Source organism: Bufo gargarizans, chromosome 4, assembly GCF_014858855.1.
Source record: "Bufo gargarizans isolate SCDJY-AF-19 chromosome 4, ASM1485885v1, whole genome shotgun sequence".
NCBI lineage: Eukaryota > Metazoa > Chordata > Amphibia > Anura > Bufonidae > Bufo > Bufo gargarizans.
Genome location: NC_058083.1, coordinates 202121358 through 202146093, shown reverse-complemented (window position 1 = coordinate 202146093; position 24736 = coordinate 202121358). Strand labels below are relative to the sequence as shown.

The window sequence follows — 24736 nt, the reverse complement described above, 5'->3', positions numbered from 1 at the left end:
AACGCCAGTGTGAAAGTAGCCTTAGCCATTAAAAAATACTAAATATTGTCCTTCTGAAGCAGTACTCTGAAAAAGATAGGAGAACAAAGAGCAAAGTCATTTCCGTTTGTCTGCAGGCAGTCTCACTAGAATAGTATGTGAGGGACAGGAATGGTTGACAGAATGACAGCTATATTGTTCTTTTCACAGGCCTACATAAATGCACCAACATAGGAGCAGTGCATTAGTTAGTAACTTGAGAAGTCGTGACAAGCCACACTAGGATAGAATAGGGGAGGTGTGGTTCTGCTCTCGAAGAGTCATCCTCTCTGGTCTGACTGATGGTCTGACAAAAAAGTGTTAAGGTTGGGTTTACATCTGCTCTGTGAACTCCGGCGGAGGAACGGACTGCTGGAGTTCATCATATCCGGCATAGTCGGATACCACAGTGTACCGCTGGATCCTATTCACTGTAATGTGATCCGGTGGCTTTCTGGCATATATACCAGCTTTTGGCTGTGTAGCATTTTTTTGTCTGGCTGAAAGCCAAGATGTACACCGGATCCAGTGCCGGAGTTCACAACACAGTGTGAACCCAGCCTAAGTGGTGCGCTGAAAGTCCAGAAAGAGAAAAAGTTAAAGACTGTGACTTCAAAATTCTATCCAAATAAACCATCCAAAATTTTTTTCTTTTGTGTAAAAAAAAAAAAAAAAAAAGCACAATAAGAGGAAAGCATCTCTGCTCTATGGTGGGTGAACGCTATCCTCTAGGACAAATGAATGTTAGACATGAGTTTTAAATAAATCCACAAAATGAGGCAGAATTCCAAAGGGTCCAGTGAAAAAATGTAATAAAATACTGGATGTCAAAAAAATATTACATAGAATATTCACATATACAGTAGGTTGTTAATATGTGAAGAAAAATGATGGAAGTTTAAGTATTTGAAGAACTGGATGATAAGGAAATGTTAACTCAATCTTCCCATTTTCTCCCAAATGTACACATGCACCTTTCAAATACAAAATAAATGCTATTATTTACATCCGCTCAGTACATAATCTGTCATGATTTCATGCCAACAGTATTTTTTTAAACATATTCCTGGTTTTGAGGTTGCAGAATTGGTAAATGCACAATAGTCTAAAATTATTACTCAACGGTCTGCAAAAGTAGCAATTTTTCCAGTCAAGTTGCAGAGAATTTTTTTCATGGCAACAATAGAACCAGAGCAGCCAATGTTCCTTAATATACATTCAAAATTAGATTTCTATCAGTCCAGTTTTGTCAATTCATGCTGATCGCCCCCTCTTCTCTCCCATGGATGGGGTCTGTTGTGGGAACATGATGGTTGCATATTCCACATGTTCTGATATGCTCAGTTCTGTAGATTTCCTGTAGGGGTGACTAGCTCCAAATTCTAAAGTCCCATAGTTTACAGTATAAACTGAAGGATCCTGAGGAGGTTTTTCCTATTAATAAAGAAAAAGGCACATTGAATATGATGTGCTTCATTACATTGTCCCGATAATGATTTGTTAACCTTTCTAGTTTGATGTCATGAGCAGTGATGGCTTATAATAGGGGCATCTGGGGCGACAGCCGTGGCCCTGACGCACCTAAGGAGCCCATCTCTGCCAAAAATGGCAATTACAAACAAGGGAGGTTGAAGAATTGAAGAATAGGAGTGCCAGGGTTCAGGTTGTCTGCTCACATTCACTGCTGCCTCATTTGACTTGCGTTGTTGGATGCGGGAAGGAGAAAATAACTGTGATGACATCATTGCCATGTGACTAGTAACATATGGATGTTACTGGTCACATGGAGAAAACGTCATCACAGGTCCTTTGTCCTACCAGCATTCAGGAGGAGTCTTACTGCAGGAGAAGCTTTATGTTGAGATTACCTCAGGAAAAGGTGACAGAAGGTGTTAAACTATATACTGCATACTGTGAGGCACTGCATACTGTGGGGTGTTATACTATATACTGTGTGGTTTTATACTATATACTGCATACTGTAGATTACTATAAACTGCATACTGTGGGGTGTTATACTATATACTGTATACTGTGTGGTTTTATACTATATACTTCATACTCTGGATTACTATAAACTGCATACTGTGGGGTGTTATACTATATACTGGATACTGTGGGGTGCTATATACTATATACTCTGGGTGTTATACTATATGCTGCATACTGTGGATTACTATAAACTGCATACTGTGGATGTTATACTGTATACTATGATGTGTTATACTATATACTGTGGGGTGTTATACTATATAGTGCATACTGTGATGTGTTATACTATATACTGTGGGGTGTTATACTATATAGTGCATACTGTGATGTGTTATACTATATACTGTGGGGTGTTATACTATAGACTGTGGATGTTATACTATATACTGTATACTGTGTGGTGTTCTACTATATGCTGCATACTGCGGATTACTATAAACTGCATTTTGTGGGGTGTTATACAATATACTGTATACTGTGGGTTGTTATATACTATATACTCTGGGTTTTATACTATATACTGTGGGGTGTTATACTATATACTGTATGCTATGATGTGTTATAATATATACTGTGGGGTGTTATACTATAGACTGAATACTGTGAGGTGTTATAATATATACTGTGGATGTTATACTATATACTGTGTGGTGTTATACTATATGCTGCATACTGTGGATTACTATAAACTGCATACTGTTGGGTGTTATACTATATATTATGGGGTGCTATACTATATACTGTGATGTGTTATACTATATACTGTGGGTGTTATACTATATACTGTGTACTGTGGGGTGTTATACTATATACTGTGTACTGTTGGGTGTTATACTATATACTGTGGGTGTTCTACTTTATACTGTTTACTGTGGGGTGTTATACTATATACTGTACTGTGGGGTGTTATGTGCTATATACTGTGGGGTGCTATACTATATACTGTGATGTGTTATACTATATACTGTGGGTGTTATACTATATACTGTGTACTGTGGGGTGTTATACTATATACTGTGTACTGTTGGGTGTTATACTATATACTGTGGGTGTTCTACTTTATACTGTTTACTGTGGGGTGTTATACTATATACTGTATACTGTGGGGTGTTGCACTGTATACTGTGGGGTGTTATACTATATACTGTGGGGTGCTATAGGAGGGAGGAGACAGACACCTGCACCCTTTTGCAAAAAGAAGCAAAGTGGATCATTTGTACAAGAGCAACAGGTCAGCTTGATCTGAATGACCGCAATGATTTAAATGCGTTTTTGTAATATTGTATCTCTTTGTTGTAACATGTTGATTAATGATCTCTTGTGTGCACGGTGCCTGTCTGTTGTGGATTTCCATGGCAACCTGACATAAGGGTATAAGAGGTCAGCACGTATGGGCGTGCACCTGTAGTGGCCTGAGGAAGCGCGATCACTCGTGCGCGAAACGGCCTTCGCCACTGGTATGTGAATCTGGCTAACTGCTACCTTGCCGCATGAAGCACTTGTCTGCTTGAAATTGAAGCAAATGAACTATTGGTGAGTGCTGCCTATTTTTTCTTCATCTCAGTTTGCAAGATTTAATGACTTTATCTTTTGGATTGTGCACCACCTCGCTGGTTTTTGTTTGGAGGTATCGAGAGGCGTGTGCAGACACGCACCAGTGGGAACACGCATCAGCAGTGCCACCTGTGATTCTTTTGCTGTTGGTTCTACTATATACTGTTTACTGTGGGGTGTTATACTATATACTGTACTGTGGGGTGTTATGTACTATATACTGTGGGGTACTATGCAATATACTGTGGGGTGTTGTACTATATACTATATATGTGGGGTGTTATATTGTATACTGTGGGGTGTTATACTATATACTGTGGGGTGCTATACTATATACTGTATACTGTGATGTGTTATACTATATACTGTGGGGTGTTATACCATAGACTGCATACCATGGGGTGTTATACTATATACTGTGGATGTTATACTATATGCTGTATACTGTGTGGTGTTATGCTATATACTGTGGGGTGTTATACTATATACGTACTGTGGGATGTTATACTACATACTGCATAATGTTGGGTGTTATACTATATACTGTGTACTGTGGGGTGTTATACTATATACTGTGTACTGTGGGGTGTTATACTATATACTGTATACTGTGTAGTGTTATACTATATACTGTATATTGTGAGTTGTTATACTGTATACTGTGGGGTGCTACACTTTATACTGTATACTGTGATGTGTTATACTATATACTGTGGGGTGTTATACTATATACTGCATACTTTGATGTGTTATACTATATACTGTGGGATGTTATACTATAGACTGCATGTTGTGGGGTGTTATACTATATACTGTGTGGTGTTATACTATATACTGTCGGATGTTAAACTACATATTGCATACTGTGGGGTGCTATACTATATATTGTGGGTGTTATATACTGTGTATTGCAGGGTATCATACTATACACTGTATACTGTGGGGTGTTATACTATATACTGTATACTGTGGGATTTTATACTATCTACTGTGGGTGTTATACTATATACTGTTTACTGTGGGGTGTTATGTACTATATACTATGGGTGTTATACTATATATTGTATACTGTGGCGTGTTATACTATATACTGCATACTGTGGGATGTTATAATGTATAAGGGGCTGGGGCTGGCTGTTATACTATATATTTTATATAGTTTTCTTTCATATTTAACAGAGGAAAAAAATTACTATAGAGCAAAATGCAAAAGGCAGGATGGTCAGGACAAATGGAGAGAGGGGGCCCAAGATAGGTAAACAGCTCCAGGCCAATAATACACTTAGGCCCCTTTCACACAGGCGAGTTTTCCGTGCGGGTGCGGTGGACGTATTGCACCCGCACTGAATCCTGACCCATTCATTTCTATGGGGCTGTGCACATGAGCTGTGATTTTCACGCATCACTTGTGCGTTGAGTGAAAATCGCAGCATGCTCTATATTGTCCGATTTTCACGCGACGCAGGCCCCGTAGAAGTGAATGGGAAGCGTGAAAATCGCATAGCATCCGCAAGCAAGTACGGATGCGGTGCGATTTTCACGCCACGGTTGCTAGGAGACAATCGGGATGGAGACCCAATCATTATTATTTTCCCTTATAACATGGTTATAAGGGAAAATAATAGCATTCTGAATACAGAATGCATAGTAAAACAGCGCTAGAGGGGTTAAAAAAAATATAAATTTTTTTTAACTCACCTTAGTCCACTTGATCGCGAAGCCCGGCATCTCCTTGTGTCTCCTCTGCTGAACAGGACCTGGGGTGAGCTGCTGCATTAAATAGAGGTTAAGGACCTTTGATGACGTCACTCCGGTCATCACATGGTCTTTTACCATGGTGAATCACCATGGTAAAAGATCATGTGACGTACCATGTGATGACCGTAGTGACGTCATCAAAGGTCCTTAACCTCTATTTAATGCAGCAGCTCACCCCAGGTCCTGTTCAGCAGAGGAGACACAAGGAGATGCCGGGCTTCGCGATCAAGTGGACTAAGGTGAGAAAAAAATTTATTTTATTTTTTTTAACCCCTCTAGCGCTGTTTTACTATGCATTCTGTATTCAGAATGCTATTATTTTCCCTTATAACCATGTTATAAGGGAAAATAATACAATCTTCAGAACATCAATCCCAAGCCCGAACTTCTGTGAAGAAGTTTGGGTACCAAACATGCGCAATTTTTCTCACGCGAGTGCAACGCATGACAATGTTTTGCACTCGCGTGGAAAAATCGCGCATTTTCCCACAACGCACCCGCTTCTTATCCGGGCAAAAAAACTGACGCCCGTGTGAAAGAGGCCTTAATCTGCCCCTAGTTATGAGTGTCTAAATGTATCTAAATGTGTATCTAAATGCATTTGTAGCATTGTGGAATTTTAAAGATAGAAACATAAGTTAAAGTGAAAGTCTAAACTGAAAATTTGACACTGTGAACATATAGCCAACATACCTGATACCATCCTAATGATCTATCCAGCTTTTATTCCTCCATTCTGTTACCATTATCACAAAAGTACAGGAATAGTCTGAGACAACTCTTCCACTCTCCCCCGTCCTCCGATGGGCCAGCACTCATACACAGCAGCTACAACATTGGCGCTGGTCCATCTAAGCATCGAGAGGAGTTGGAATAGCAGACTATCATCATTCATAGTATAGTCTGAGATTGTGGTGGCCATTTTGTGAAGGCAACAGGGGAGCAGAAGAAAGCACCAAGAAGCACCAAGTATGTTGACATTAGCAATGTATAGTCATATTTTCAGTTTGGACTGGAAAGTAGTTTTATTTATCTGCAGAGTGTGTACAGGACTGTAATAAAGTAGATAAAAAGTAGTCCTTGTTCTTAAAGGTACTGTAAGTGCATAAAAATATGCTTAATTAGGAAAGCATAAGTGGGTTATCTCTCATCCCACCATAAGAACTTATCCACTGTCCACAGAATAGATGATAAGATCTGATCGATTGGTGTGACCCCCATTGTTCACAACAACTAGATCCCATAGTCCTCATAGTAAATGGAGCCATGGTCACTGATGTGTGATGATACTCTATTCAACTCTATGGGATTGCCAAACAGAAGTGGAATACAGCTCTAGATGCTGTCTGGCAGGCCCAAAGAGATGAATAGAGTGTCAGTGTGCAGGTGTGACATCACACCAATCAATCCAGGGACTCATGGACCCCATTCTTCAGATTGTTGAGATTCTAGCGAATTGGACCTCCACTGATCAGATACTTATCACCTATCCTGAGAAGAGATGAAAAGTGATTATGGTAGGAGCCATTCATGAAACATGCCATGCCAACATACCAGTTATACCCTATTCAAAATAATTTAATCCAGTGTTTATTAAACTTCTCTTTTTTTTACAGGTTAATGGGAAATACATTGAGATATGAGAAGTCTGAACATTACTCACCAGGTCCTGTTGCTGAGGAACATTGTTTCCTAAAGTATAAAAAAGTCATATTTATTTTTCTATAAACAGTTCACAGTCACGATTATATTATAATTGAAAAAATTTGAGAAATTTAAAATTTTGTGCTGAATAATGTCTTTGGTATTCTTAAAAGGTAAATTTCATTAGGACTGCACGAAGAGAAGCCGGAGATGTGGAGCTCAGTATCATGAAATATATATATATATATGAAACTGAGGAAATATAGTATAGACAAAAAGCTCACCCCTCTGACAATTCTGGAATGGGTGCTCTAGTCTCGGTTGATTCACTCAAATCGAACAAAAATGTATAATGTAATTTGAGACTGGCACTCCTCCGTACGAGTTAGATATCAGTCGTAGCAGTATTCTCTGAATTGTTCACAATATTTAATATGTCACATAGAATACAAACATATACTCAAACCAAACTCAATCCAAGACTTAATAATTGCTGCAGCATATCTCAACAATGTTTAAAATAATAAAATAAAATAAATAATACATCTAAAAAGTCCAATAAAATGTATAAAAAAAAAAGAACGTCCAGAAAAATGAGGGAACCAAAATTCCTAAATGGGAAATAGTTAAAGGGCTTCTGTCACCCCCCAAGGGCTTGTGTCGGAGTATTGGCGCACGGGCTTCCAGTGAGGATGTCCTGTTGGGAATGTATTTGGTAGCACCAAACCAAATACATTCCCAACAGGACATCCTCACTGCAAGCCTGTGCGCCAATACTCCGACGCATACAAAAATTGGAGCGCTCCAAAAGTTCGGAAGACCAGCCACCTAAATCTGTCAGTACAAGTCCACTTCTCGCGAGTACAAATCCAGGTCACATGACCAGACTCGAGATTTTGGTATAGCGATCGAGAGGAAGCAGCTGCGCACGAGCAAAGTGAGACGCCGAACATTTGGTTCGCGGAATGTCCAAAGTTACCATGAGTAAAAACCAGATGCACTTTACATTTACATCTGACACTTACTGAATACTGGAGAACGATTTGTCGTTATACTAGATATGAGAGAACAAGCCCAATATACGGTCAATGAGACAGATATAGACAGAAGGAGTATATTGACTGGACAAACTATACTATAGTTTTGGGATCTATTCAGAACTGTTGAATTTTGGTTCCCTCCTTTTTCTGGACTTTTTTTTTTTTGGATACATTTTATTGGACTTTTTAGATGCATTTTTATTTTTAAATTATTTTAAACATGGTTGAGATATGCTGCAGCAAGTATTAAGTCTTTTATTGAGTTTGGTTTGAGTATATGTTTGTATTCTATGTGACATTAAATATTGTGAACAATTCAGAGAATACTGCTACGACTGATAGCTAACTCGTATGGAGGAGTGCCAGTCTCAAATTACATTATATATATATATGAAACTAATCTAGAATGTCAGACTCAAACTTGAAAACTTCATCACTTTACAAACCAATCACATATTGATATTACATTATTAAATACAGGTCCTTCTAAAAAAATTAGCATATTGTGATAAAGTTCATTATTTTCTGTAATGTACTGATAAACATTAGACTTTCATATATTTTAGATTCATTACACACCAACTAAAGTAGTTCAAGCCTTTTATTGTTTTAATATTGATGATTTTGGCATACAGCTCATGAAAATCCAAAATTCCTATCTCAAAAAATTAGCATATCATGAAAAGGTTCTCTAAACGAGCTATTAACCTAATCATCTGAATCAACTAATTAACTCTAAACACCTGCAAAAGATTCCTGAGGCTTTTAAAAACTCCCAGCCTGGTTCATTACTCAAAACCGCAATCATGGGTAAGACTGCCGACCTGACTGCTGTCCAGAAGGCCATCATTGACACCCTCAAGCAAGAGGGTAAGACACAGAAAGAAATTTCTGAACGAATAGGCTGTTCCCAGAGTGCTGTATCAAGGCACCTCAGTGGGAAGTCTGTGGGAAGGAAAAAGTGTGGCAGAAAACGCTGCACAACGAGAAGAGGTGACCGGACCCTGAGGAAGATTGTGGAGAAGGACCGATTCCAGACCTTGGGGGACCTGCGGAAGCAGTGGACTGAGTCTGGAGTAGAAACATCCAGAGCCACTGTGTACAGGCGTGTGCAGGAAATGGGCTACAGGTGCCGCATTCCCCAGGTCAAACCACTTTTGAACCAGAAACAGTGGCAGAAGCGCCTGACCTGGGCTACAGAGAAGCAGCACTGGACTGTTGCATGTCATTTGGAAATCAAGGTGCCAGAGTCTGGAGGAAGACTGGGGAGAGGGAAATGCCAAAATGCCTGAAGTCCAGTGTCAAGTACCCACAGTCAGTGATGGTCTGGGGTGCCATGTCAGCTGCTGGTGTTGGTCCACTGTGTTTTATCAAGGGCAGGGTCAATGCAGCTAGCTATCAGGAGATTTTGGAGCACTTCATGCTTCCATCTGCTGAAAAGCTTTATGGAGATGAAGATTTCATTTTTCAGCACGACCTGGCACCTGCTCACAGTGCCAAAACCACTGGTAAATGGTTTACTGACCATGGTATTACTGTGCTCAATTGGCCTGCCAACTCTCCTGACCTGAACCCTATAGAGAATCTGTGGGATATTGGGAAGAGAAAGTTGAGAGACGCAAGACCCAACACTCTGGATGAGCTTAAGGCCGCTATTGAAGCATCCTGGGCCTTCATAACACCTCAGCAGTGCCACAGGCTGATTGCCTCCATGCCACGCCGCATTGAAGCAGTCATTTCTGCAAAAGGATTCCCGACCAAGTATTGAGTGCATAACTGAACATAATTATTTGAAGGTTGACTTTTTTTGTATTAAAAACACTTTTCTTTTATTGGTCGGATGAAATATGCTAATTTTTTTAGATAGGAAATTTGGGTTTTCATGAGCTGTATGCCAAAATCATCAATATTAAAACAATAAAAGGCTTGAACTACTTCAGTTGGTGTGTAATGAATCTAAAATATATGAAAGTCTAATGTTTATCAGTACATTACAGAAAATAATGAACTTTATCACAATATGCTAATTTTTTGAGAAGGACCTGTAGCTCTAAAATATTGTAATGCTTACCTTGCTTGTTCCAAATAAAAATGATGGCAGAGCCGACTGCTAGGAGCAGGAGAAGTGCCAAAATGACAGAGGTAGCTATAATGGCAGTTTTTTGTGAATCTGGGTTACCTTCTGGTAAACCTTCATGATTGGTTTTATCAGTCACCGCACTTGGGGAACCTGACAGAAGGAAACATAGATTTATTACCACAATTTAACAAGAAACAATTCTGTGTTACTATTTAAAAGTGGTCAGAGGTCAATTATGAGAATTGATTAAAGAGGTTGTCTAAAAAATTCAGGCATATTGCTTTCTACAAAAGCCTGGAAAAAGTTGAGCAGAGCTAACACTCAATGAAGTGACAAGCCACCGTCTTAGTGCTGCTACCAGCTAATTCTTGCCATTGGCAAGGGTTCATAGCAGTCCACCCCCTGAAGATTACATATGATGATACATCATTGAGAGATGCAATTAATGTCTCCTACTTTAAAAGTATACATGAAATTCAATAGCCCAGCTCAGTTATCATTCTATTTTTGACTAAAAAAGCACAGATAAAATAATTTATACTGTGATATTCTAGTGGCATCCTCATGTCAATAAGCTGCTGGACCCACACAGATCTAGAGAATTGTATGGTCCTGCTCCTTATCCCAGGAGAAGAGTCTGCATATGTAAAATTCCTTTAAACGAACCTCTGAGCCGCCTGGTTTTCATGAAAGTTTGTGATTTATTTTGTGCTTTCTGCCAGGCTTGACAAATTTGTACGAGGTGGCTGGAATGAGGGCAAGAGGGACATTGCCCGGCAGACTTAAGATTATTAACGCCAGATTTCTGGTGCAAGTTACACCTGAAATCGATGCCAATTCCAAGCTGGAATAGACTTCAGATTCTGGTGCACAGACCTGACGATAGGCACCAAAATGACTGAGGTGTGTGCCTCTTAATAAATTCATTATCTCATGCCACCACAAACTAAAAATGCTAGTCTTCATAATTCAATAACCTCCATGTGTATTTAATGCATCTAGTGTCAAGCAAAGATGTGCAAATCTATTCTAAACAGATCAAATTTGTCTTGAATTTCCCAACAATTTTGAATTTTGCAGTTCAATTTGGACAAATTTCTCAAAATTGTGGCCACCATTTTACAGGTCTGAACACAGAGAAGAAGGCATCTGCCACATAGAAGGGATAATTTGTGGACCATATTTTAATTTAAAAAAAAACTCAGATAGTATATTATTAAACAGGATGTTGGTCACCACTGGCTACCATGCCGATACCCAAAGCCATATATATGTCACTTTGACATCACTAATGCTGTCTTGTCACAAAATAGCTTGAAATGAGCTGGATACAGTCCTAGGAGACGTCAAAGTATCATACACAACTTTTTAGGGCACTTTTGATTCAGGTACAATTCAACTGATTCTTTAAAATCAGACCCAAATTGAATTTCAGCAGTTTTGCTCCTCTCTAGGGTCAAGTTATCGATGCATAAAGTAGGCTGTGTAAGATATTAGCTACTGATTCTCATAATTAGTATGGAAGAAAAATTTTAACAGTGCTCCACGTGTCAAATGTTTCTGCTTAACCCCTCAAGAATGTGGTCAATTTTAGACCTTCAGGATGCAGCAACTTTTTTGGCTTAGTTTTTTTCCTTGTAGCGTTCTGAGAACCATAACATTTTTATTTTACTGCTGACAGTTTTTTATATTTAAAGGGAACCTGTCAAAAGATTCAAACTACAAGCAGCATGAAATCCCGACAGGATCCCTAATTACAGAAAGCTCTGAAACGCTGTGGTATTTCAGAGAAAATATAGTTTACAAATGAACCGCGCAAAGGGAGAAGAGTCATAGGAAATTGGGAATGATGTTCCTTAGCCTTCTCCTCGCCTGGCTTGGCTAGAATTAAAGGTCTCTCCCTGTTCCAGACCTATTTTACAATTTGCTTTGTCTCAAAAATCAGTGTTTCAGAATAAAATATAGCTCTCTGTTATGAGGGAGCCTGCCGGGATTTTGCCATAACCATCTTGTGACAAGTGCACCATTTGGAGGTAAATATAATTCATTAGTTTTTTTTTGTTTTTTTAAACAATGTTCACCATGTGATATAACCAACATGCTATGGACTTCAATATAAAATTGTTATCATAAGCATAGGACATTGCAGCACTATTGTGTTACATATTAAGAAGGGCCCAATAGGCATATAGACATGGCAGGCCAAACAGCCTTGCATCACAAGGAGTGCCGATGAGGTGACAGAGGGAGCCCCTACCTCTCTCTAACCACTTAGATGCCAGTCTATACTGACTACATTGACCACAGCATTTACAGGTTCAAACAGCTGAGATCTAAAGGTATTACAGCTGTCATCCATATTATGTACATTTGTGACACTGAAAAAATTTATATGTGCCTATAGTCAGGGCCGGTGCAAGGATTTTTGCCAACACAAGCGAAGCTACATTTTGGCGCCCCCCTCGCAGCTCACCTGCCAGGGGGGGCGCCCACCTCAGGTCAGACCAGCAATCAGACCCCCAATGTTAATCAGACCACAGCTCACAGCCCCAGTCAGACCCCCAATGTTAATCAGACCTCAGCTCACAGCCCCAATCAGACCCCCAATGTTAATCAGACCTCAGCTCACAGCCCCAATCAGACCCCCAATGTTAATCAGACCTCAGATCAGACCCCCATGTAAGCCATCATGCCGCCATGTCAGTCATCAGCCCCCCATGTCAGTCATCAGCCCCCCATGTAAGCCATCATGCCCCTATGTCAGCCATCATGCCCCCATGTCACATTTCTCCCCCTCCATGTCAAATCACCCCCTTATGTCACATCAGCCCTCCGTGTCACATCAGCCCTCCATGTCACATTTCTCCCCCTCCATGTCACATTTTTCCACCCTCCCCCAGGGTGCGCCTTAAGGCAGCCGCTTGGTCTGCCTTACGCTGGGTTCACACCTGAGCGTTCGCGATGGAGCGCTCTGTATGCGCGATTGGACGGGCGTTTGCAATCACGCATACAGAGACAAGCGAACGCCCATTGTCGCGCGTTCCCGCTAAAGTCTATGGACGGAAACGCGCGACAAGATGCCCCAAAGAAGCTCATGCGATCGTACGCGCTGTAAAACGCTCAGGTGAGAACCATTCCCATAGGGAATCATTGGTTCTTGCCTGTTGAGCGTTTTACAGCGCGTAGGAACGCGCTGTAAAACGCTCAGGTCTGAACCCAGCCTTATGGTAGCACCGGCCCTGCCTATAGTGATCATACAATGTATCTAGAAAGCAAGGAAAAAGTATAGTGGGGATTTTTATGATTAAAGTCAGCGCAGATGGAAATGTGGAACAAGATGGACATTCTTATTAACATTTCTAGGTACTAAGTAGTATACGCTATATTAACAATATTAAATATATAAAAATATAAGACAACTTTAGTAAATGTCATACTTACTATCCACAAACAGCTCTGACTCTGTACTGCCAATGATCTGCTCTTTTGCCGATACGTTTACAAGACCACAAGAATATTTTCCACTATCATTTAATGTAACATTGAGTATATGCAGTTTAGCTTCTCGCAGCTTCCAGTTAATAACGACATGCAGTCTTTGATTCTTAGTTGTATTCTGTATATCTGCAATTTTCACAGGTTCATTCTCTATTTTGTACCAGTTAAAGTCCCCTGGATTGTAGCTGAGCACTGAAATGTTGCAAGTGAAGGTAGCAGTTTCTCCAGGTTTTACACAGAGTCTTGGGGGAGATTGGACAAACTGATTTTTCCCTTCTGCAGAAAATAAACATAAGATGGTTTGGAAATGAGTCTCGTGAAATGTACTGGTTAATCAAATTGTATTATTATTGGCTGGAGCAGAAATACAATCTAGTGCTCATTTCTAGAGGAAGTACAAGGTACAGCTACATCATGATCACATAGAATTTTCCTTATCTAGATACCTATCTGTAAATGTTGTACATATCACTTCCTTATGGCTCAGTATGTAGGAAACAGTAAAAACAGATTTTTGGGCCGATTGCTCTGGCGCTTGTCTGGAGGAAATATTCTCCAGGATCACTGGTAGGGTGAAGTGCAGATTGTCCTGAAGAAGAGGGCTTTTCACCCTCGAAATGCATTGACTATCCTGCTAATAAAACGATCTACTTCACCCTACCAGTGATCCTGGTGAATATTTCTTCCAGACAAGTGCCAGAACAAGCGGTCCAAAAATCTGTTTTTACGGTTTCCTGCAATTTTCCCTGTGCATACCTTACCGGTTGAGGCCCCACAGAGTGGCCGCGGTTGCAGTCTGGAACATGCCGTTGTGCTTGTCGGCAAAGAATTACCAGCAAGGCTGTTAACAGTGGTTGTTACTCCTCACAACCTGGGATGGTAAGTGTACCCTAACCCATTTAATTCTCTTTATTTACACTGATCCTACACATGTGGTGCTGCCTCCTGTTTTTCTTTACATCCTATTATTGTTCAGTATATGACAATATTGTTCAAATTCTTAAAAGGATTTATTCTAGACAATAGTTTTTCAAGCCAGTTATAAACCAACGTTTCAGAAAGACATTATGATTATGTATTAACAACCTATAGAAATGTTTCCAGTTTTTAATACTAGTGTAACATAACATTACAGGTAACATAGGAAGGTTCACCATATTTTCCTACAATGTTGACCCAAAAGAAAGCAAAGACCCTTATTATACAGAAGCCAATTTTACTCATCTCGGGGGTAAATTCCTTCTTGACTTCAAATATGGAAATGAGAATAAATCCTCCTGGATCAAAAATTGTTCTTCGGTAATCTGGTAGTTATAACTTGTAACAGTATTGCCTTCAAGAAAGTCATCCAGACCCTTATAAAACAATTTTAGCTAATTCACCATTACTCTTACAGTGAAAAGTGTTCTTGCCGATGTAGAAGACTTTCTATTATCGGTGGATGGATGAGTAAAATATGATATGACCATAGACATACAGTAACTGGTGTGCCATATCATTTTGTTTGAATTTTCTTTCTTTTTTATAGTTTTCTGTTTCAATATTGGACAGTCAAGCCAATCATTTTCATAATGCTAGCTTTCCTAAGACATAATAACGCTATTATGTGGTATATTAATTGGTAAACCTGTAATCTACCTATGGATAAATGTTATCTTTTAAATTTCATGAATGATTTAAATTTAAATATTTTTTAATATATCATTTCATTATAGCGAGTTTACTGTAGGGGTCAGCAACCTCCAGCACTTTATCTGTTGTGGAACTACAGCCCCCATCATTCTCTGTTCACTTCTATTGGAGTTCTGAGAACAGCCAAGCAAGTGTGTTTGCTGGGAGTTTAAGTTTCACCACAGCTTGAGTGCTAAAGGTCGGAGCCCAATATTAGACAAGTTGTTCCCGACATGGTTATAAAAGACATTCCGTGCAGCCGCCGAACCATCTGGTCACACACGTTTGTCTGTGTCTAGTGGCAATTTCTATTTCAAAGAGGAGTGGTCCATAAGGCAGGAAAAGGGACAGGCAAGTACTAATGACACATGATGTGTTGCCATCCCTAAAACCCAGAATGGAGGTCTTTTGATCCCTGTGTGAGGATCTAGTAAGGAGTAGATGAAGTGGAGAGGCAGCCATTCATTGTAGTTTTTGGAAATCGTGAAACTTTCAACTATTTCAAAAACTCAACTAAAATGGAGAGGGTCACTTTCTGGAGTGCAAACAAGGGAGAGGTGGACCCCCATTCTCCCAATAGGTGGGAGTCCTGAAGATGGATCCAGAACCCATGTGGCATTCATGGCATATACTTTCAGATGGTAATACCATTTTAAGTTTTATTGCAGCCCTTGGAATTTGTTCAACCATTGAATGTGGCCCTCGGACCAGAAATGGTTGTGCATTTCTAATCTAGCATAAGCCTTATTAATACAAATCACAGATTCCCGAGGAGTTACTTAATAGCCTAGTTTCTAATTATTTGCAGGACTTGTTATAAATGTAGTTATGGCTAAAGTTACAGTTCATTGCTGTGAAACCCAAAAGTGGTGCAATGAATAAAAACAATAATGGGGTATATATTCTGTCTTGATATGTCAGTGCCATCTACACTGTGTACAGTAGACAGTTTATTACATACTACCAATGGTAATATTAAAGGGGATTTCTGCGCTTTCTATATTGATTACCTATACTCAGCATAGGTCCGAGACCCAGCACCCCCAAAAATCTGAGGAGGTCATGGTGCTCAGTAAGCACTGTTGCCTCCTTGCAGCATATTACGCACAGCACCATACATTGTGTAGCTACTGTGCTTCATATTGCAGATCAGACCTATTCAATTGAATGAGACTGAGCTGCAACTAGGCCATGAGACCAATGAACATGGCATCACTGGTCCAGGAAGAGGCCACACAGCACCGCAGCCACTTCAACAGCTGGACAGCGGGGGTCCCAGAAGTTGTACCCCCACCAATAAGATATTGATCACCTATCCTCAAGATAGGTCTTCAGTAATGAAGACCCAGAAAAAAACTTGAAACTAAATAGTAATATAAGAAATTAAAACCACGCTCTAAACCCAGACTAAAACCTAATGTTAAAACAGTAATTTGCATTTATGAATGAAAATTACAGCAAGTCCTAGTTTACATAGCTATAGCTACTAGAGATGGGCCTGGATGTATTTCTGGAGTGTAATAATATTACAGGCTATAGCTACTAGAGAGGGGTCGTTGATCCAGGGAGTTATTCTGATTGCCTGATTGGAGTCGGGAAGGAATTTTTTTTGCCTTCCTCTGGATCAACTTGCAGGATTTTGAACTGGATGGAAAAATGTCTTTTGTCGGCCTTATGTACTATGTTACTATGTTACATATGTACTGTTCACGTGGCCCACTATCTGTACTGATAAGTGTGATGCCATAAAACACTATAAATAGCAGTGATACTAGTAAATGATACATCATGGCATAGCTACAACAGGGGTCTAAAGTAATGGCAATGCGAATGTAAAGATATACTACTTTTGAGTCTTGTTAGGTTGCCATGCATTTTTATCCAGATTTCTATATACAGATTTACATAAATCTGCACACCTGCGCTACTGTCCCTTTATGTCCCCTTATCTCTCTGGAGTCGCTGCTGGGTACTGCTGCCCGGGCTACCTAAAAGTGTGTACTTGTAGAGAGGTCTGATTCCACAGAATGAGAGTGAAGTACCTGCGCTGATATTGGGATGTGTGAGTGGGGTTGTATATCAGAGCGGGTACTTCACGCTCATTCTGCGGAATCAGACCTCTCTACATGATTTCTATATACAATTGGCATCAACATGCTAGCGATCACATTTTCAAATTAACAGATCTTTCATGCCCTTTACATTTACAAAATTTTATAAAATTCAGTTTTTGTGTAAATGTAAATTACATGGTGCAAGTTATATAGGTATATTTTAAAAGTGTTGTCCCGAATTTTTATATTGATGGCCTATCCATTATCTAACTGGAAGGAAGGGGGGGGTGTCCAACACCCCATACCCCTGCTGTTTGGGGGTTGCTCCATGCTGGTAGTCAGCACCAGAAATTGACAGCTCTGTCCATTGTGTACTGGATGGCGCTGGTTACTGTACTTCTGCTGCTGCCATTGAAGTGAATGGGAGAAGCACTGCAGCAACCAGCTCTGCCCACTACACAATGGATGCAGCTGTGTAGTTCTGGCGCCAACTTCTTGTGCCAGAGCTAGTCAGGAACAGCTGATTTCCTGCAGTGCAGGTTGTCGTACCCCACTGATCAGGGAGTCATGGCCTATCCTCAGAATAGGCCATCAATATAAAGATCCTGGACAGAAATACATCGGTTCCATCCATCAACAACTGCTTCAGCAAAACTGTATCTCATGAAAGGTTTTACAGCATGCTGCAGACCTCAATTATTTTAAACATTAAAATATAAAAAAGTTTATATTTTCAAATCCTTATACAAGGATGTTGACGGTTAAAAGAATTTCTGATTATAGGAAAAATAGTGTTGACGTGTTGATAATAAAATGTGTTTTAGGCCCACATTATTATTATTATTATTAGTATTATTTATTTGTATGTTATTACTATATTATTATTTTTTGTATGTTATTACTACATTATTGCAGTAATTATTATATATTTTATTTATTATTTAATAATGTTTATTTTTTGTTTATTTATTATTATATTTGTGCCAAAATTTCGGTGCACTTTTTTGACACAATTGACACCACACACCCCTTTACTCTAAACTACACCACTTTGTCTCAACACTTTGGAAAATGGCTGAGAATGTCAGAAATCTTATTGGTGCAAATGCTTGATAAATGTGTCTAAAAGCATTTTGGAGCAAATTACTCCACAGCAGTGGCACAAATCCATTAGTAATTGTGGGCCATTTACTAGGCAGGTAAATCTGGACAAGCAGGAGGTTCTCCATATTATTCTATGTGTATGAGAGAGAAAATATGTAGCATTGTTACTTTAACATTTCTAAGGGTCCTAACATGTAGCTATATTATGGTAGTCTGATAAGATGTACGTTCTCTTTTGCTATTTTTATACGTTTATTATTTTTTTTCTAAATCTCATTGTATCTTTTTCTACCTCAGATTTCCTGTACATGTGTTTCTAAACCACTTTCACGTGCATGAAACACATGAAGCATGCAAAGGTTTTGGTCATTATCTCAAACTATGATGATAAGCAAGGTGTAATAATTAACACATATCCATACAGCATGGCATAGTATAGTATGGTATTCTAAGGTATAACAATGTGTTATGATAAGGGATAGTATAAGAGCTAGCTAGCTAATGTATAATATGGTGTGAAAGTATAGTATAACATGTTATTGTATAATATTGTGCAGTTAGGTATACCATATTATGGTATGGCAAGTTATTGTATTATATAAGGTATTCTATTGTATAATATAGTAGGAAAGGATATTGGTTAATGCTGTATTGTGGAATGGTAAAATGTTATTGCAGGTTATTTTATAATACGATTTTAGGCTACTTTCGCATCAGCGTTTTTCCTTTCGGTTATTGAGATCTGCCAGAGGATTTCAATACTGGAGGAAAATGCTTCAGTTTTTCCCCCAATTATTGTCAATGGGGACAAAACTCCACCGAAGGGAACAGAATGCAGTCCATTCTGTTTCATTGCGTTCCCATGACGCACACAAAAGTGTTTTTGAGTGCATCATGGGATGCGGACGAAAATGGATCCAGCATGAAACACAACAATGTAAGTCAATGGTGCCCGATCCGTTTTCTCGGACACAAAAGAAAACAGATCCGGTACCCATTGACTTACAATAGTTTTAGTGCCGGATCCGTCAAGGCCATTTTAGAGATAATACAACCTGATCTGTTCATAATGGGTACAGCCGGTTGTATTATCCTAAAGGAAGCGTTTTTGCTGAACCATGACAGATCCAGCAAGAACACTGATGTGAAAGTAGCCTAATATAGTGTAGATAAGGTAATGTATAATATGCTATCATAAGATATAGTATAGTATGGTATCATATAATACCATTCAGAAAAGGTATTGCATAATATGCTATGATAAGGCATGGTATGGTAAGGTATTGTATAATGTGGTTCATTGGGTACTATATAACATAGTATGGTGAGATATAGTATAATATGGTAAGGTATGGTATAATACGGTATAGTAAGGTATGTATAATATGGTATGGTAAGATATAGTATAAAATGGTATTGTATAGTATGGTTTAGATAAGGAATTGTATGGTATGGTACGATATAGTATAATATGGTAAGGTATAATATGGTTTAGATAAGGAATTGTATAATATGGTAGTGTAAGTTATATAATATGGTGTGGTAAAGTACAATGTAATGTCATGGTAAGTATAATATGCTATGGTTAAGGTTTTGTATAATATGGAAGGGTAAGGCATTGAGTAATATAGTTTGGAATAAAAAATCTAAAGTATGAAAGTAAATGATTCATGTCTGTGTTCTGCTTATAGGGATATACATACCTTTACAGAATAGGGTGGTACTTTAACGTCCATAATAGACTAACACGGACTCATCTCTAAAGATCTAACTACAGCATATCAGTGCACACAGCAATGAGTTATAAAGGCCATGCTTCTATATTGTGGGCCACTTATCTAGTCACAGATTTGGGTAGATCTTGTTTAAAAACTTATTTCCTTCATACTAAAATAATATTGATTTGAGTAGATATCAGTTCTGACCTTTTGTATATTACAAACGTATTTTTCCTATAAATGGCCTAAAGATCTATAAATATAAAAAAGCTCTATAGATACAGATATATGCAGATATATATATAGACATACATGCGTGTGTGTAATCAGTAAAATACAAAGTGAAGCCACATTCTTACCAGGGGAGACATGTCCCAGAACAATGCTGACCCAGATACCGAGCGCGATAAGACACAAATGCTCCATTCTCATCATAGAGAGCGGGGGAGTCTGGCTTCCCTCTGTCTTGCTCTACTTGAATGTAAACTTGAGGTGACACCTGTGTATCTTAATTGTAAAAAAAAAAAATTAAGAAATCCGTTCTGATGACAGAAGTAGGAACTTGTGGTGTGTAGAATGGATGGTCTCTCGGTGGCTTGTGGTCTACCGTGGTTTGTCTGCTGTGCTTTTGTTCTCAGTTTTCTGACACAGAGAATTAAACGGACTTCAGATTAAAAGACTTGTCCATAGAGAATGTCAACAAAGAAAAAATCCAAGATTTCTTTTAGGTTTTGAGCTCTTGTAACTCATATATCCAATATCAAACATAGAAAACGGTTTAGTGGTAATATTCTTTTCCCATCCTATGTCCAGTCACTGGTTTCTAAGTAGCCATTGTTTAATCTGGATTAAGAAGTTCCTTCACGTTCCTCGTCCGCTGAAAGTATGTTGAGAAGAGAAAAACACAAGGTAGCATCTGAACATCTGCACGTCACCTGCTTTCATGATGTACTATTTCTCATTGCAGGAGGAGTAATGTAGCTGCATCTCTTCACACTGGAGGTGGGGAAAGAAGACACATACCCTGAGTAATACACCATAGGAAACGTTGAGGCACTCTGATTAGAATTCTGCAGTTAGACTGATACTTTGTCTCTTACTAATGTTGTCAGGTTCATATTATTTTCAGGTGTAAATAAAGCATAATCATAGGATTATATAAAAATGTATCTATCTGTTCAATATACTTTTCTAGCAGACTGACCTAGCTTCGCATGGGTCTATTTATATTTTTGTTTGTGTGTGTAGTTAACATATCCACAGAGCCCCACCATATCCGTGACATCCACAGTGCCCCCCATATCCGTGACATCCACAGTGCCCCCCATATCCGTGACATCCACAGTGCCCCCCATATCCGTGACATCCACAGTGCTCCCCATAACAGTGACATCCACAGTGCTCCCCATAACAGTGACATCCACAGTGCTCCCCATAACAGTGACATCCACAGTGCTCCCCATAACAGTGACATCCACAGTGCTCCCCATAACAGTGACATCCACAGTGCTCCCCATAACAGTGACATCCACAGTGCTCCCCATAACAGTGACATCCACAGTGCTCCCCATAACAGTGACATCCACAGTGCTCCCCATAACAGTGACATCCACAGTGCTCCCCATAACAGTGACATCCACAGTGCTCCCCATAACAGTGACATCCACAGTGCTCCCCATAACAGTGACATCCACAGTGCTCCCCATAACAGTGACATCCACAGTGCTCCCCATAACAGTGACATCCACAGTGCTCCCCATAACAGTGACATCCACAGTGCTCCCCATAACAGTGACATACATAGTGACCCCATAACTGTGACATCCACAGTGCCCCATAATAGTGACATGCAATCCACAGTGCTCCCATAGCAGTGACATCCACAAGCGCAAATACCCAGCCACCCACCCACAGGCCATAGCACTAAATGCACAACTTTCCAAATTACTGGCCCTGGAAATGTTGCCATTTAGGCTTATGGACACTGACGCCTTCCGCAGCCTGATGTCGGCGGACGTCCCTCATTACGCAGTCCCCAGCCGCCACTATTTTTCACGGTGTGCCATGCCCGCCTTACACCAACATGTGTCCAGTAACGTCACACGTGCCCTGACCAACGCAGTTGCTGGGAAGGTCCATTTAACCACGGACACATGGGCAAGTGCATTCGGCCAGGGACGCTACATTTCCCTGACGGCACACTGGGTGAACGTTGTGGAGGCCGGGAGCGAGTCGTACCCTGGGATGGCACAGGTGCTACCGACGCCAAGGATTTCAGGCCCTAAGCCGATCAGGGTTTCCACCAGCACCAATTAAAATGATTTAGACTCCAGCACTCACTTATTTTGATGTTGATGTTTAACAGCCTGCATCAGAGAGAATTTGAGTCCTGTATTGACTGTAAAAACTTGCGAAATAAAGACGGAGAACTTGACACTTCAAAATAAGTGAGTGCTGGAGTATAAATCATTTTAATTGTTGCTGTACCTGTATAAGGAGGTTGAAAAACCAGGCACAGAGCACGCGGATACAGTTCAACCGCAGAAACAGTGAGCCGGTATCTCTACTTTCCACCAGCACCTAGGTTAGTGGCTCCAACCCCCACTTCTCCTCCTCCTCCTTCGCCTCCTCCTCCATTTCCACCTCCGAATTATCCGCATGCAGCACCAGTCAGTCATCAGTTGGTAGCTGAAAGCAGTGTAGCACTGCAGTGGGGAAGCGGCAACAGGCCGTGCTGAAGCTGATAAGCTTAGGGGACAAACAGCACACTGCCGCAGAGCTGTGGCAGGGGGATAATAGACCAGCCTGAGCTGTGGCTCTCGCCACTCAACCTAGAACTAGGCATGGTTGTGTCTGATAATGGCCCTAACTTGGTGGCGGCTTTGGAGCTCAGCAAGCTCACACACATTCCATGCCTAGCCCACATGCTCAACCTTGTGGTTTAGCGGTTGCTCAAACCCGAACCCAATTTGCCTGAGCTACTGGTGAAGGTGTGCCGCATGTGTGCGCATTTCCGCAAGTCACCTTCAGCTTCATGCTGCAGCAGCGCTTCAAATTGCCAGCTCACCGGCTGTTGTGCGGCGTGAGCACGCGCTGGAACTACACGTTCCACATGTTGGCCAGGCTTTGTGAGCAGCAGAGGGCAGTAGTGGAATACCAGCTGCAACATGGTCGTCGCCTTTCCAGTCAGCTTCCGCTCTTCACAAGCGAGGAGTGGTCAAGGATGTCTGACCTCTGTGAGGTTTTAAGAAACTTTGAGGAATCAACACAGATGGTGAGCGGCAATAACGCTATTATCAGCGTAAGTAACCATCCCACTTCTGTGTCTACCGAAACGCTCGCTGCTCACAATTAAGGACGACGCTTTGCATGTGGAAGAGGTGGAAATGGGGGAAAACATTACACAGGGTGATAGCCAGACCACCCTTAGTTCGTCTTCTCAGCGCAAATTGGACGATGAAGAGGAGGAGCAGGAGACAGTTGCCTCCGCTACAGAGGGTAGTACCCATGGAAGTTTAATTCCATCTGTTCTGCGTGGGTGGGCAGAATAGGAGGAAGAGGATGAGGAGATTGAGAGTGATCCTCCTGATGATGACAGCGAAGTCTTGCCTGTTGGTACTCTGGCACACATGGCTGACTTCATGTTAGGCTGCCTTTCCCGCTACTCGCGCGTTATACGCATTTTAGACAACACGGTTCACCCTTCTTGACCCCCGCTACAAAGAGAACTTCTCATCTCTCATTCCTCTGGTGGAGAGGACGAGCAAAATACACTAAATACCAGAAGTTCATTGTAGAAAAATTGCTCCAAATATTTTCATCTAACAACGCTGGCGGCAGAGTCCTTAGTTCCTTGGCCAACCGAGGAGGGGAGACAAGGGGAACAAACAGCAATTCCAACAGAGGCAGGGCAACATTCTTTAAAGCCTGGGACAGTTTCAGGGCTGTCCCCGCCAGCCCCCCCACACTGATGCAGGGCCTAGTGTCACAAGGAGGGAAAATTTTTAGAAGATGGTGAAGGAGTACATAGCAGACCGTATCAGCGTCCTCAATGATCCCTCAGTGCCTTACAACTACTGGGTGTCCAAGCTGGACACGTGGCACGAACTGCCTCTACGCCTTGGAGGTGCTGGCCTGCCCTGCCGCCAGCGTTGTATTTAGTGCTGCTGGTGGCATTATAACAGATGTGTAGTGAAGTGTATCTGCCTGTCAACTGAAAATGCTGACAGGTTGACTCTTATAAAAATTAACAAGGCCTGGATTGACCATGACTTCTCAACTCCACCAGAGGAAAGCGGCTGAACATAAAGGACCTTTAAATGTGTTGTTTATAATATACTGAATACACTGTATTCCCATGCACCCCTTCCACCACAAACAAGGGTATATGGTTGAATCTTCCTTTTCTCATCCTCCTCCTCTTCCATCATATGAACATGCTTATTCGTCAAATATAATGCCCTCACATATATGCCCTTCGCATATAATGTTTTACAGGGTCAGCTCACATGCAGGCCCTCGCAACAAATTTTTTAGAGGGTCAGCTCACCAGCAGGCCCTCGCACATAATTTTTTAGAGGGTCAGCTCACCAGCAGGCCTTCACC

The 24736-nt window shown here is 40.6% G+C and overlaps 1 protein-coding gene across 1 annotated transcript; it reads right to left on the bottom strand.

Moving 5' to 3' along the window:
• Positions 1 to 21047, bottom strand: LOC122936009. Its single transcript, XM_044291998.1, has 5 exons — positions 20491 to 21047; positions 13528 to 13860; positions 10078 to 10236; positions 6986 to 7014; positions 1 to 1452 (listed from the first exon to the last, which is right to left on the bottom strand). Exons 1-5 carry the CDS (start codon positions 20564 to 20566, stop codon positions 1273 to 1275), a joined length of 777 nt encoding a protein of 258 aa, XP_044147933.1. The 5' UTR covers positions 20567 to 21047; the 3' UTR covers positions 1 to 1272.
• Positions 21048 to 24736: the final 3689 nt, after the last annotated feature.